Consider the following 13,182-nt stretch of genomic DNA (forward strand, 5'->3'; position numbering starts at 1 on the left):
AGCTAGGCCAATTTGAGAAGGCCAATTCAGTTCTCAAATAAGAACTCGAATTGAATTTGGTAGGAGAGTGGTGGAAGTTGAAAAATAAAGCAAGGAGAAAACTTTGTTCTTTATGAAGTGAACAAGAAAAACAAAAAGTTATTGGATAATCATTAATCAACTCTTCCACCTTCGACTTCACGACAATGGTTCTTTGATTACACCAACAATCTATGTTTCTTTGACAAAATAGCAGTTGGAATTTTGTAGAAATCATAGCAGTTGGAATTTTGTAGAAATCACAGTCGTATCCCATCATCACAAAGCTCTCTTCTGTCTTTTTGTTGATTTCTTCAGTTAACGGCTTCAAGTTGTTTGTTTTTTCCAATCTTTCCTCTAGCAATCTTCTTTTGCATCATCCTCATTCTTTTCGTTCTCTTCTTGCCGAGCCCTTAGCAGGAGCAGACCTACAACACATAAGCATGCATTTGGAGGTGGAATTGCAGCTTGATTATCATCAACAAGATCATGGGACCTAGCCTCTTCGTTGTGATTCTCTTGCAGCACCATGAGCCATTTGGAAATTGATGGTTCTTGATGTCTCGTCGCCATCTTCATGGTTTTGATTGTCTTGGTATTCTTCATCTTCTTTATTTTCGTCTTCATCTTCATCCTCGTCATCAGAAGTGATACCAGATCGAGGAAAAGAACTGAAGCATCGGAAATCGAAACGAATGCCCCGCAAACACGCTCAGAATTGCAACACTTGTTTCTTAAAACGAAGTGACTCCACCACCCAACCTGGCCTCCTTTTACTATGCGTCTATGCCTGCTATTGTGAATCTTTTCAATCTCAAAATCCCTTATTGAAGGACCACTCCAAACGATGCCTAACCTTAAATATTTGAGTCTTGAGAAAACCATTAAACCAAAGTTGAAGATTTCCCGGGACTTGGGATTTTGGACCAATGATGTTGCTGATATTGTGAGTACATAATTGTTGATTCTCATATCATTGAGGGCACATATTGAAATTTATTACTATAGTCTATTTTAATTGGTTGTACTTCAAAGCCTGAAATCTTCTATGTAAATGTACAATGTCGAATATTTGACCAAACAAAATAGAAGCATTTCCTGATTGATATATTGACTTATTGCACAGCTTAAGACGCAGGAGGGTTTGAACTATTTTCCGGCGGGTTGTGTGCTTGGCTAGATTTGGATTCAGATTTCTAACTTTTCCTGCTGTTTTTTACTATGTTACACTAACCACAGGATCTTCTACTTCTCGTCTGTAATATTATGAATATGGACGCCCAATGCATATATATATATATACATGGAGGAATACCTCAATCCTCACCCTAACCCTCTTTGAAATACAACTCCAAGAGGCAATATAGGAAGAAAAAGCAGTAGCCTTTTCCTTTGACTGTGAGAATACATCAATGGCGGAGCAAAGTTACCCACAGAGAAAGATAGAAATGGAGTCTGCCAAGGAGCTGAAGCGAAAGAAACGCATGAAATTGCTTGTATACGCATTAGCTTTCGCCATTTTCCAGACCATTGTCATCTTGATTTTTTCGTTTACTGTCATGCGTATAAAAAACCCCAAGTTTAGAGTCGGTTCTATCACCGTCGAGGAGCTCACGGTGACAGCTCCCAACTCTTCTTCTTTCAACATCATACTCAACGCCCAAGTTTCCGTAAAGAACACAAATTTCGGACACTTCAAATTCGACAACACCACCATATCGTTCGATTACGGGGGAGTTGGAGTCGGGGATGCATTTGTCGCTAAAGGAAGAAGCAAGGCAAGATCCACAAAGAAGATGAATGTAACTGTGGAAATGAACTCCAATAATATACCAAATAATTCGAGCTTGCAAAGTGAGATTGAATCTGGGTTTTTGGCACTGACCTGCCATTCCAAATTGAGTGGGAAAGTGCAGTTGATGAAATTGATCAAAAAGAAGAAATCTGCGGAGATGAAATGCGCAATGCTAGTAAACTTGGTGACCAAAGCTGTCCAAGATATCAAGTGCCAATAAACTTGAGCTTTGCAGTATCAACTGCAGTACCTTAATATGTATAATTTCCTTTTCATTTGTTTTTTAAACTTCTCTTCTACTTGTATCAATTTCACTATTGGTTATTTTTTATAGGATTGTTTTTACTATACGGTGGCTGTGTTTTTTTCTTTTTGACACTATAACATTCTTTAGTGTCTCATAGCTTTCTTCTTTGATATAGCTGTCTATCACACAAGATCATGTCTTGTTGCAATAGTAAAAAGCATGACATAATCAAATAGTAAATATTTTTCAATTTAAATGAAATTAACGGCGGAGTTATAAAACAGGAATAATTCGAAAGCTGAGTAATTAAAATAAAATTTTATAAAATTTTGTAATCCAAATAGGAGATATGTAAAAATTGAGGGATGCAATTTGTAATTTATTCATATTGTGCCTCAAACCCCAATCAACCAGGTCATAGACTGCTGCACTTTGTAGGTCTTGAATCCAAAGAACCAAGATTTAACAGCAATATCAGTGTCAAAGGAAGAGTTTTGCAGTTACAAGACAACAACTGGTGTTACAGGCAAGTTTCTCAACCTTCCCTCATGTTTGAATCTTTGTTATCCTGTTTCTTATGCTAAAAGAAGACCAGCGAATCTAAATCAGTAAAACCTCAAATAATGGCATCCCCTATTATCCAAACTCTAGTATCATTGTCTCTCAATAAATCACCCCGTTTCCAGAAACCCATTTCTAGTTATTCCATCTTTGTTGTTTTCTTCTCATCTTCTGCCAACCAGGAATCAAGACCTTCCTTTTCTTTAGTTGATCACTTCATTCAAAAACACAACTTCTCCCCTGAAATTGCCGTCAAAACTGCATCTTCCTTAACCCTTGTAAAGGATCCTCGTAACTGTGATAATATAATTTCTTTCTTAAAAGAAAGTGGTTTCTCAAAACCCCATATCGAATAAATGCTCAAAAGGAAGCCTAACCTTCTATCTTCTAGTCTTGAGAAAACCATTAAAACCGAGTTCAAGATTTTCCGAGATTTAGGATTTTCGACCGATGATGTCGCTGATATTGTAGCTGGCGATCCCTGGATTTTGACTAGAAGCGTGGATGATAGAATAGCCCCTTCAATTTTGGATCTAGAGAGTGTTCTAGGATCGAAAGCCGACATTGTTAAGCTACTGAAAACTTCAGCTTGGTTTCTGAAATGTGATTTGCAGAAGACGATTATGCCTAATATAGAGTACTTGAGAAGTTGCGGGATTAGTTTGTCGCAAATTGTTTTCTATCTGTTTAGCTATCCTACATTTTTCTTGCATAAAGCTGAGAGCATTAAGCAGTTTGTTAAAAGGTCGAATGACATGGGAGTCGATAGGAAGTCGAATATGTTTTTCGTTGCTATTAGGACCTTGAGTTCAATGAGTGAAGAGAAATGGGAACAGAAGTTGGGTTTCTCTGAAGATGATATCTTGTCTACTTTTAGGAGGACACCACATGTGTTTAATGTGTCAGAAGGGAAGATCAAGGAAATCACTGACTTTTTACTTACCAGAAAAAATGTAGGCATTTCGCTTATAACAAGCAACCCACTGGTGCTTAGTTATAGCCCTGAGCACAGGCTGAAGCCTCGACTACTGGTTATTTAGATTCTGGAAAGTAAGAATTTGCTAAGAAGGAAAGCTAGCCTGACTACAATTTGTAAGATGTCTGAAAAGAAGTTCAAAGAGAAGTATGTTAGTCCTTAATTAAACGAACTTGAGAATGTATCAATGGCTATTGCAGGGACATAATCGTTGGCTTTCATATCGTTGAGGGCACATATAAAATATTCGATGTACTTTGGGTTGATAACTGGAGTATTTTTTTGGTTGAAATTGATTGTATGAATATATTGACCATTTTGGTGGTTTTTAAGCAGTTTCTAAGATTTTTCTTCGCAATGGACTACTAATCCTACTTTATTTTTTCACTTTGTTTTCTTTCTTGAAACGCCTGCTTGTATAGCCAAGTTCTTTCTTTCGATTGCAGATTCAAATGTTAGCAGAGGCAGAACCACTATTTGGTGCTGCTGAAATATTTTTAGTAAGGCAAATTGCAGGAATGTTTCTTATAAACAAGTAGATTGCAGAAAATGTGTAAAAAGATTGTTTTGAATAGAAAAGCATCGAAGAGAGTGCTGTGTGTTCATGGTAGCGGAACATGTTTCCGATGAGATTTGAACTGGCACTGTTAAACTGTCAATGCATTTGATAAATATTATGGCAGTACTTATTGTAAGACTTAGTCTGTGTCCTGTGGAGAATCCAGGGACCGTTTTTTTCCCGTTGAATATACATGTGCTTTAATGTTCTAGTTTGAAATTTGATCATTTGTATCTCTAGTTCCCTGAGGATGAATTCTAGATGCAGGGCTTATATTTGAGGTGGACCACAAAAAGGTTCTGGCATTGGTAGTCCTTGGTGCTTGGCTTAGAATCCTTTGCTGCTTTTTAACTCGATGCACATCTCGAAGCGTAAATCCGAACGTCTGTCTTTCTCTCTTTGTTCTCATTTCAGGTCAACTGCTGGTTCACATCTACCAGCCTCCCAAGACCATCAACTCCATCTAAGAAAAGATTTCTGCTGTTGTTAGTTGTCAAAGCTTCTGCTGCTGCCCCTTTGGCTTTATCTGTTATCGTTCCAGGAAAGAAAATTTTGCATTGTCGATTCATTTTCTATTTTGTTAGATCCTTACAAGAAATTAAATTGAAAACCCCACGTGTTTAAGCGTCGGCGCCACCATCGTCGATGTTCTCCTGGTAGCAACCTCTAACCCTCCTTTCATCATTCTAACATGACGCTCAAGTTGCCGGTAAATTTTGATTAAAATTAAAAAAAAAACAATATTACACGAGGATTCTTTATTATCAAAACAAAAGGAGAAAAGACATACAATTAACGACAAAATTCTTTTGATAACATCTGCTATCAATTATTTCTTTCTTCTTTTTCTTTTCCTTAATAATTTGCCGCCTCCTCGCTAATCTTGATGGAACATGTATAAAAAGTTATATGCTTATTGTACTTAGAATTAAACTAATAATCAATGGCTCATCTTAACACAGTACTAAGTATAAAAAGTTTCATTTATATTATCAAACTAGTATATATTTCATTATCAATATTGATGGAACAAGCATCATTTTTCTTAGAATTCAAGCATGTTTTATACTAGTTTGATAATGAAATATATACTAGTTTGATAATATAAATGAAACTTTTTATATTTAGTACTGTGTTAAGATGAACCATTGATTATTAGTTTAATTCTAAGTACAATTAGCATGTCCTAGAATTTACAATATTTTTATACATGTTCTTTGTCCCTAGATCACTGGGTGCGAATCTCGTATTATGACCAAAATCATGTTTTGGTCATGTGAGTATATCTTTCTTCGCCTTTGATACTTGATATTGGGAGGTAAATGAGGAGAATCAAAGGATTTTTGAGTGTCAAAAAATGTAATTTGTGAAAGAAGAAGAAAAAAAATTCAACGTTTAGCCCTAACATATGACAGCTATACACAAGCGTTATACTTGGCCGAAAATAAATGTTGATACCCTACACGGGAAAAAGGGAAAAAACCGATAGGACAATGGGAATTTATAATTTGTGGTACCCAATGCAGAGAAGTTTAATGCAAGGGCAATCAAGTCATTAAAATCTCATAAAGTTTCAACATGAACCAAGCTTCTCCACTTCACTCTTCTCACTGCACGAATTTTACTTTTGAGCTGCAACTTCACTACTGATCACCTCAAAATGAAGTTTCAAGAGCTCTGTTTCGTTTCCTTAACAAGTTTCACTTTGCTTTTCATCTACGTTGCTTCAACTCAGCCTCCTTTTTCATGTGATTCACTAGACCCATCAACAAAAAGCTACCCTTTCTGCCAAACTACACTCCCCATTATTCAAAGGGCTAGGGACCTTGTTTCCAGGCTGACATTAGATGAGAAGATCTCTCAACTCGTTAACTCAGCTCCCGCGATTCCTCGGCTCGGTATCCCCGCCTACGAGTGGTGGTCGGAGGCATTACATGGTGTTTCCAATGTCGGCCCCGGCATCAAGTTTGGTGGTACTATTAAAGCTGCCACTAGCTTCCCTCAAGTCATCCTCACCGCTGCTTCTTTTGATGCTTATCAATGGTACCGCATTGGCCTAGTAAGTCTCTATTTGTTTCACAATTCAGCTTCCTTTTTGTTGAGACTGATCGTTTTGATGATGTTAATCAAGGCTATTGGAAGAGAAGCAAGGGCAATATACAACGCAGGAGAAGCAAAATGGGGTGACACTTTGGTCCCCTAATATTAACATATTTAGGGACCCAAGATGGGGGAGAGGGCAAGAAACACCAGGGGAGGATCCACATGTTACAGGGAAATATGCAGTGTCATATGTCAGAGGAGTTCAAGGGGATACTTTCCAAGGAGGGAAGCTTATTGGACACCTTCAAGCTTCAGCTTGTTGTAAGCATTTCACAGCTTATGATTTGGATAATTGGGATGGCGTAAACCGGTTCGTCTTCGATGCTCGTGTAAGTGTTGCACGATCTAATTTTCTGCATTTTGGAGTATGTTTCAAAGATTCCTTAAAGTTTCTAGCTCATCTTTACTGTTTTTTTCCTTTTAATTCATGCTTTGATTATCATATTTCCTTGAGAAAGAATCAGAATAACGTATGTAGCCTACCTTTTGAGAACAAACTGTCAAAAAAGCGATGAAGCAAGTTGTTGTAGTGGAGGAAAATGCGGTTGTTATTAAACTTTAGTAAAAGCTACTTTAAGAAGCTCAAAATTTCACATATTCTCTCAAGCAGAACAGCACTTTTACCTTTTTGCCTGTCGGGTAAATATATATTCTTTTTTGTTTGGATAATTGTAAATTGTGTAGGTCACTGTGCAAGACTTAGCCGACACATACCAACCGCCATTCAAGAGGTGCGTGAAGGATGGTCGAGCAAGTGGCATAATGTGTGCTTACAATAGAGTGAATGGGGTCCCAAGCTGTGCAGATGAAGACATCTTATCAAAGACAGCTAGAGGAGAATGGGATTTCAAAGGGTAATATTCGTGTCCTGTTATTTGTCAATTTATTATGTAGGAGAAAGAAAATTATGATTAGTTGGTGATGCCATCTATTCAAAGGTACATCTCATCGGACTGTGATGCGGTCGATGTCATGTATAATGATCAACAATACACCAAAGCACCCGAAGATGCTGTTGTCGATGTTCTTAGAGCTGGTATGCTGGACCTCACCCTTTCTAATCTTGTCCCGTGCAACATGTGTCTGTGCTTTCTACATTCATTATATGTTTCTCGGAATTATTCATTTTTATTGAAGAAAATCATATTGACTTGTTATGTATGTTCAAATATGGGTATGATTATATGATCATTCAAAGATCCTTCAAATACATGAAAAAACTTACACCCAAGTTCGATTAATATAGCTATCTATGCTGTACTTGTCGTTTGAAATTTCCTGCATCAATAGGTCTAGCTGGAAATACTTCCATGGAAAACATGTAGGCATAGGATTTGAAAGAATCTGATGAAATTTTGATAATTCATCTTTGATCATCACTATGACAAGCATAATAGAAGAATCAGTGTAATTGCTGCAATCTATTTGATATTTGATTCTTAATTTTTTTTAGATGCCAATATGTTTTTGTTTGACAACATTTATAGGCATGGATGTCAACTGCGGATCCTTTCTGCAGAAATACACGAAATCGGCAATACTACAGAAAAAACTGCCTGAATCCTTAATTGACCGAGCTCTTCATAATCTCTTTTCTATCAGAATGAGGTTAGGCCTTTTCAATGGAAATCCAGCGAACAATCCTTTTGGTAACATCGCGACTGATCAAATTTGCTCCCCGGAGCACCAGATTCTAGCACTGGAAGCTGCTCGTAACGGCATCGTCCTTTTAAAGAACGATGCAAAACTCCTTCCACTTCCGAAATCAGCCGTGTCGCTAGCTGTAATAGGCCCTAATGCCAATTCCCCGCAAACTCTTCTAGGAAACTATGCAGGTCCTCCATGCACGTCTGTTACTCCTTTGCAAGCTCTACAGGGCTATGTTAAGAACACTGTTTACCAACCAGGTTGTGATACTGTTTCTTGTTCGACCGGTGCAATTGACAAAGCGGTAGATATAGCAAAACAGGAAGATTTCGTAGTATTGATAATGGGATTAGACCAAACTCAAGAAAGGGAGGAGCTCGATCGTGTCGATTTGTTGCTTCCCGGCAGGCAACATGAACTCATCACAGCTGTTGCAAAATCTGCAAAGAGACCAGTTGTTTTGGTGCTTCTTTCTGGAGGTCCAATCGATGTATCTTTGCAAAGGATGATCCGAGAATCGAGGCATTTTGTGGGCAGGTTATCCGGGACAAGGAGGAGGCACTGCACTTGCAGAAATAATCTTTGGTGATCACAATCCAGGTAACAAACCATTGACAATGCTTAGAAAAGCTACTACTTCATTCAATCTAAACAGAACAACTTATATTGCCTATTACTACATGCTTCTATGCAGGAGGGAGATTACCTGTAACTTGGTACCCACAAGATTATACCAAAGTGCCAATGACAGACATGAGGATGAGGCCAGAATCGGATTATCCGGTCGCACTTATAGATTCTATGAAGGGGACACGGTCTTTGAATTCGGTTATGGCCTAAGTTTACTCAAAATTTCTTATGCAATCACACATGTATCCCAAAAGAATATTTACTTGAATCATTCTTCGAGTTTACATACAACCAGGACCTCGAATTCCATAAGATACAATCTTGTGTCGGAGCTAGGCACGGATGTCTGCGATCAAAGAAGTTAACCGTTCGTATTGGAGTAAAAATCACGGGGAGATGGCCGGTAACATCCGTATTGTTGTTTCCGAGGCAAGGAAACCGTGGAGATGGGAGTCCAAGAAGCAATTGATAGGATTCAAGAGTGTTTCTAAGTGCAGGGGAAATGGGTGGCATTGCGTTTGAGGTAAGTCCATGTGAGCATTTAAGTAGGGCTAATGGATATGGTTTGATGGTAATGGGAAGAAGGGATGCATTTCTTGGTTGTAGGAGATGATGAGCACCCAATTACTGTAATAGTCTGATACATGTGGATATTATTGATAAACCCCAAATTGTTGACCATCAGTTGCAATAATAATAACAATTTATCAAGTGCATAAAATACAAGCATCCTATGAAACTTTGCTCATTGTTTTATCTACTTTCCAGTTGTCGGTTGAGTAGAATATATGGCCAAATGCCAATAATATGCATGTAGAACATTTGTTGATTGGCCCTCAGAAAAAGCCAATATTGAAGTTTAAGCTCAGTTTGAACTTTCAAGTGGTGTGATATTCCAAGCAAAATAATGTCCTTGGATGCTTTCAATGATATTATTTATATTAGCTTTAATTCTAAAATAAGGTCTAAACTCTATATTTTTATTTAATTTCTTTTGTCAAAGTAAGTTAATGTTTAGTTCTGTACTTATTTTTAAATGTTAGGGTAGATAGGTGTTATGGGAGTTTTTTTAGTAGTCTAAGTGATTGTAAAATAATTTATATTTACAAGAATAAAGGATACAAACAAAGTCAGAGAAGAAGTATAGGCTGTGATGAATGCAACACGAAACATCAAACTATCGTAAAATAAACAAAACAATTTATTAAATGCATAACTTCCCAGGGGCCAACAGTTGTCTGGGTTTCTGTCATTATTTTTGTAATGTTGAAAAAACATATATCTTTGAGAATAAATAAAATAAGTTGTATTGGCCCCTCTCAATTGAATTTTTTTTTAGTTATTATTATGATCATCGATAAGTAGATATTATTGGACTCATCTATTCTTTTTGACCCCTCTTTAAAAATAATTCTAATTTCGTCCCTAAGTGTCAAAAAAGCATAAGAATAATCGTACCATAAAAGCATACAAAAACCAACGCTTTAAGAATATGTAAAAGAAAAAAATGGGAAAATTTTAATTAGATTTAAATTAAAATACTATTAAGTAATAAGAAGAATAAAAATAAAAAAGGCAACAACATTTAGACAACCGTTTAAGACGACACCCTAAAAAAATAGAGAATCACTTTAAATTTAAATAATATATCACTCTCATCCATGTACAAGCGTGTCACATGCTCCAAATTTAGAGGCCCATGCATGAATGTCATTCAGATCCTTCTATGTACATTTGTGCCTTGAAACATTTCCGTTCGAAGAAAAAACAAATTTTCATTTATTCTCATAGATCCCTCATAATTTTAAATTTGATAAAATAATCTTTATATAATTTTTTAGGGGTCTTATTTAAAAAAGTAACATGATACATATCACTTAGACGAGTCTAATATAATAAATTTAATAAATTATTACGAGTAACATGACTAGAGATTCTCTTTAATACCTTAAAAAATTATTTACTTTATATACATGCTTTAACATCTTATTAGAAGTCTATCCAACTTTAATTAAAGTCAACACTTTCCGCAACACTCCAAAGTCTTAATCACAGAAGACGTCCTTAAAGTATCAACTATTCATACATTTTGTCCATTTTTTACCTTTATTGGATATCATCATGCTAAAATGACAATGACAAAACATGATCAGATGAATAAATTCAATATCAATTTGTACTTACACTTTAAAATCAATTTTCATCCACAATATAAAAAATATGTTAAAATGTTCCACAAAAAATTAATGATACTACTAGTTGTTTATAAACTGGTTCAAATCATTATAGATTTTGGTAATTTATTGCACTTCTAAAGTCGCTAATGGCTGATGAGGTTTGTTATGGGAGTGAATACGGGTCTATTCTGAATTTTGATTTGAATTTGAACAAATAATTTATTTACTTAATCGATTTGATTAAATCGAATAGATATTTTAACTATGTAAATATCTTGTACTTATCTCAAATTAATAGATAAAAGTCCTATTTTCTCTGCACATACGCATGCCATGTATATATAATGTATGCATCAATATAGTTTGGTTATATTTTATGTACATATATATGTGCTATATGGTTCTCATTTTTTAAAATATAATATTATACGTAATAGAAAATTTTCTTTTTCTGAGTTGTTAATTAATGTTTCAACACCTGTATGCATAGTAAGTATTTTATATATTGTTTCTCGTAGGTAATAGGTCATATTTGTACATATTTTTAATATTATTATTCTGTATACTAAGTATAATATAGTATAATAAAGATATTTTTATATATGTTAATTGTTTTTTTATATGCATGTTATATGAATGTGTAATTTGGTGCATATAGGTCTAAGTTTTATTTAATTGATATGTATGATACCCACCCGACATAAACATACTTGACTCAAATCAAAATAATTTGACTAAGGGTAATATTCGTTCATTTTAAGATTATTGTGAAGTGACTGTCTTAACGTATAAGAAAGTTATTTTCGATAATTTTAAAATTAAAGTGTATCCCATTAAATGTCAAGAATAAAATTGATTACATTTAAAATTTGGGACTGAGAAAAATATTTGTTCTTTTAATTAAAATTCATCGAGAAAAAATTATTAGATCGAATATAAGGTTCTATCTCGATGTATTTAATAATTGTGCATCCTTACTCTCATTAATTGTTGGTAAAATAGTTAATAATCATGTTTGTTTAATGTATGTTTTTAACTGTTTTATCTTTGTATATTTAATATGATTTCAAAAATAAATTGCACTCAAATTAAATACGAATGTTAGAATGGTAACATTTCTTTATTTCGATTGGAGTGAGAAATGATTGTTTAAGACATGATAGGTCATTTCTTATCGATTTAAAATAATTAAATATTATTGTTTCTCTCTTAAAATTCAAAGAATTTGTTTTAAAAAGAACATCTTAAATTTATCTTGTTGCTATTTATACATTTGATTTTAAAATTAATAATGAACTTTAGGAATGAAATTGTAATTTTTTTTATTTGATTGAAGTAAGAATCGACTTCTTTAAGGCATGAGAGATCGTCTTGATAGGAAATAAATAAATGTTATTGTGTTTTGTCCTAAAATTCAAAGAATATTATTGTTTGGGATCTTAAATTAAATTAAATTGAACTCGTAAATTTCATTGCAAATACAACTAATTAATCGATAGGTACCGATTTAAAGCGTTGTGGGGTGTTAATTCTTCCTCACGCGTAACCGACTCCCGAACTCAAATTTTGGTAACGCAAACCGTAAATTTGTTGTTTAATTAAAATTAATATTTTTATTAAAACGACAAATACGTATTTGGGTGGCAGTCACACCCTAATTAAGATTGGTGGTGACTCTCGAATCATGTTTTATTATTAAAAGGTCACCAAATTATTCGAGACGAGATCTTTTAAAAATCACTTTAAAATCAAATTGATTTTTTTTAAGAAAATCTTTTCGACAATTAGGAATTAATGTTCTTTGATAAATCAATAAATGGTTTTAAATTTGAATGCTAGAAAATTGTTTGTGATATTCTGACTCGTATTTGAGAATATATACTGGTAAAAGTGTTACATTTCTATTTTCCAAAACTATTGAACATATTATTTTCTTATCAACATGAAATCCTCATTTACTTGTTTCGGTAAAAAAAAAAAAAATCAATTGTAACATCGTCATCTAACATAAAGGAAGAATCATCATTGTATCGGTAACTTTTTATCCTTTCATCACAATGAGTAATCATTTGTAAATTTCATAGCTCCACTTGATTTGGAGTATTTGTGCCTTTTGCATATAGAGCTCCTAATAAATAGATTTTTTTCTCAAACTTGAAATACCTCCACATCATCAAATGTTCGAAGAATCTCATCAAATATGTTAATCTTAATTGTTGTAATACCTATTAATCTACAGGTATATTTTATTAAAAAATATGTATACCCATTTTTATATATTGTAAACCAATCTCGATTGAGACGTATGAAAAACTGCTATCAAAGTCAAGAATCAACCATTCATCTACTATAGAGTCTTCACTAGAAGAAATTAGATGTGCAACATCATAGTCTTTGCTACGTCAAACACAATGAATTCTCTAGTTATTTCTTTATGATATGCAACATCCCTTTGGTTTATTTCGTAGC

General features: G+C 34.5%; 2 protein-coding genes and 2 pseudogenes across 2 annotated transcripts; 3 read left to right on the forward strand and 1 right to left on the reverse strand.

The window, feature by feature from the left end:
• Window positions 1-156: 156 nt before the first annotated feature.
• LOC120160894 lies at window positions 157-990 on the reverse strand (annotated as a pseudogene).
• Window positions 991-1,430: 440 nt separating this feature from the next.
• On the forward strand, window positions 1,431-2,062 carry LOC120160960 (late embryogenesis abundant protein At1g64065-like). The gene has a single exon (XM_039171268.1). It carries the CDS (start codon window positions 1,431-1,433, stop codon window positions 2,031-2,033), a length of 603 nt encoding a protein of 200 aa, XP_039027199.1. The 3' UTR covers window positions 2,034-2,062.
• Window positions 2,063-2,507: 445 nt separating this feature from the next.
• LOC120160959 lies at window positions 2,508-4,342 on the forward strand. Its single transcript, XM_039171267.1, has one exon. The coding sequence runs from the start codon at window positions 2,978-2,980 to the stop codon at window positions 3,659-3,661; it is 684 nt and encodes a 227-aa protein (XP_039027198.1). The 5' UTR covers window positions 2,508-2,977; the 3' UTR covers window positions 3,662-4,342.
• A 1,351-nt stretch (window positions 4,343-5,693) lies between these two features.
• LOC120160958 lies at window positions 5,694-9,222 on the forward strand (annotated as a pseudogene).
• The last annotated feature ends 3,960 nt before the right edge of the window (window positions 9,223-13,182 follow it).

Source organism: Hibiscus syriacus, unplaced genomic scaffold (assembly GCF_006381635.1).
Source record: "Hibiscus syriacus cultivar Baekdansim isolate YM2019G1 unplaced genomic scaffold, ASM638163v2 tig00111394_pilon, whole genome shotgun sequence".
In the NCBI taxonomy this organism is placed as follows: Eukaryota; Viridiplantae; Streptophyta; class Magnoliopsida; order Malvales; family Malvaceae; genus Hibiscus; species Hibiscus syriacus.

Coding starts and splice junctions, on each gene's coding strand:
- LOC120160960 (XM_039171268.1), top strand. CDS start 1,431: ATGGCGGAGCAAAGTTACCCACAGAGAAAGATAGAAATGGAGTCTGCC.
- LOC120160959 (XM_039171267.1), top strand. CDS start 2,978: ATGCTCAAAAGGAAGCCTAACCTTCTATCTTCTAGTCTTGAGAAAACC.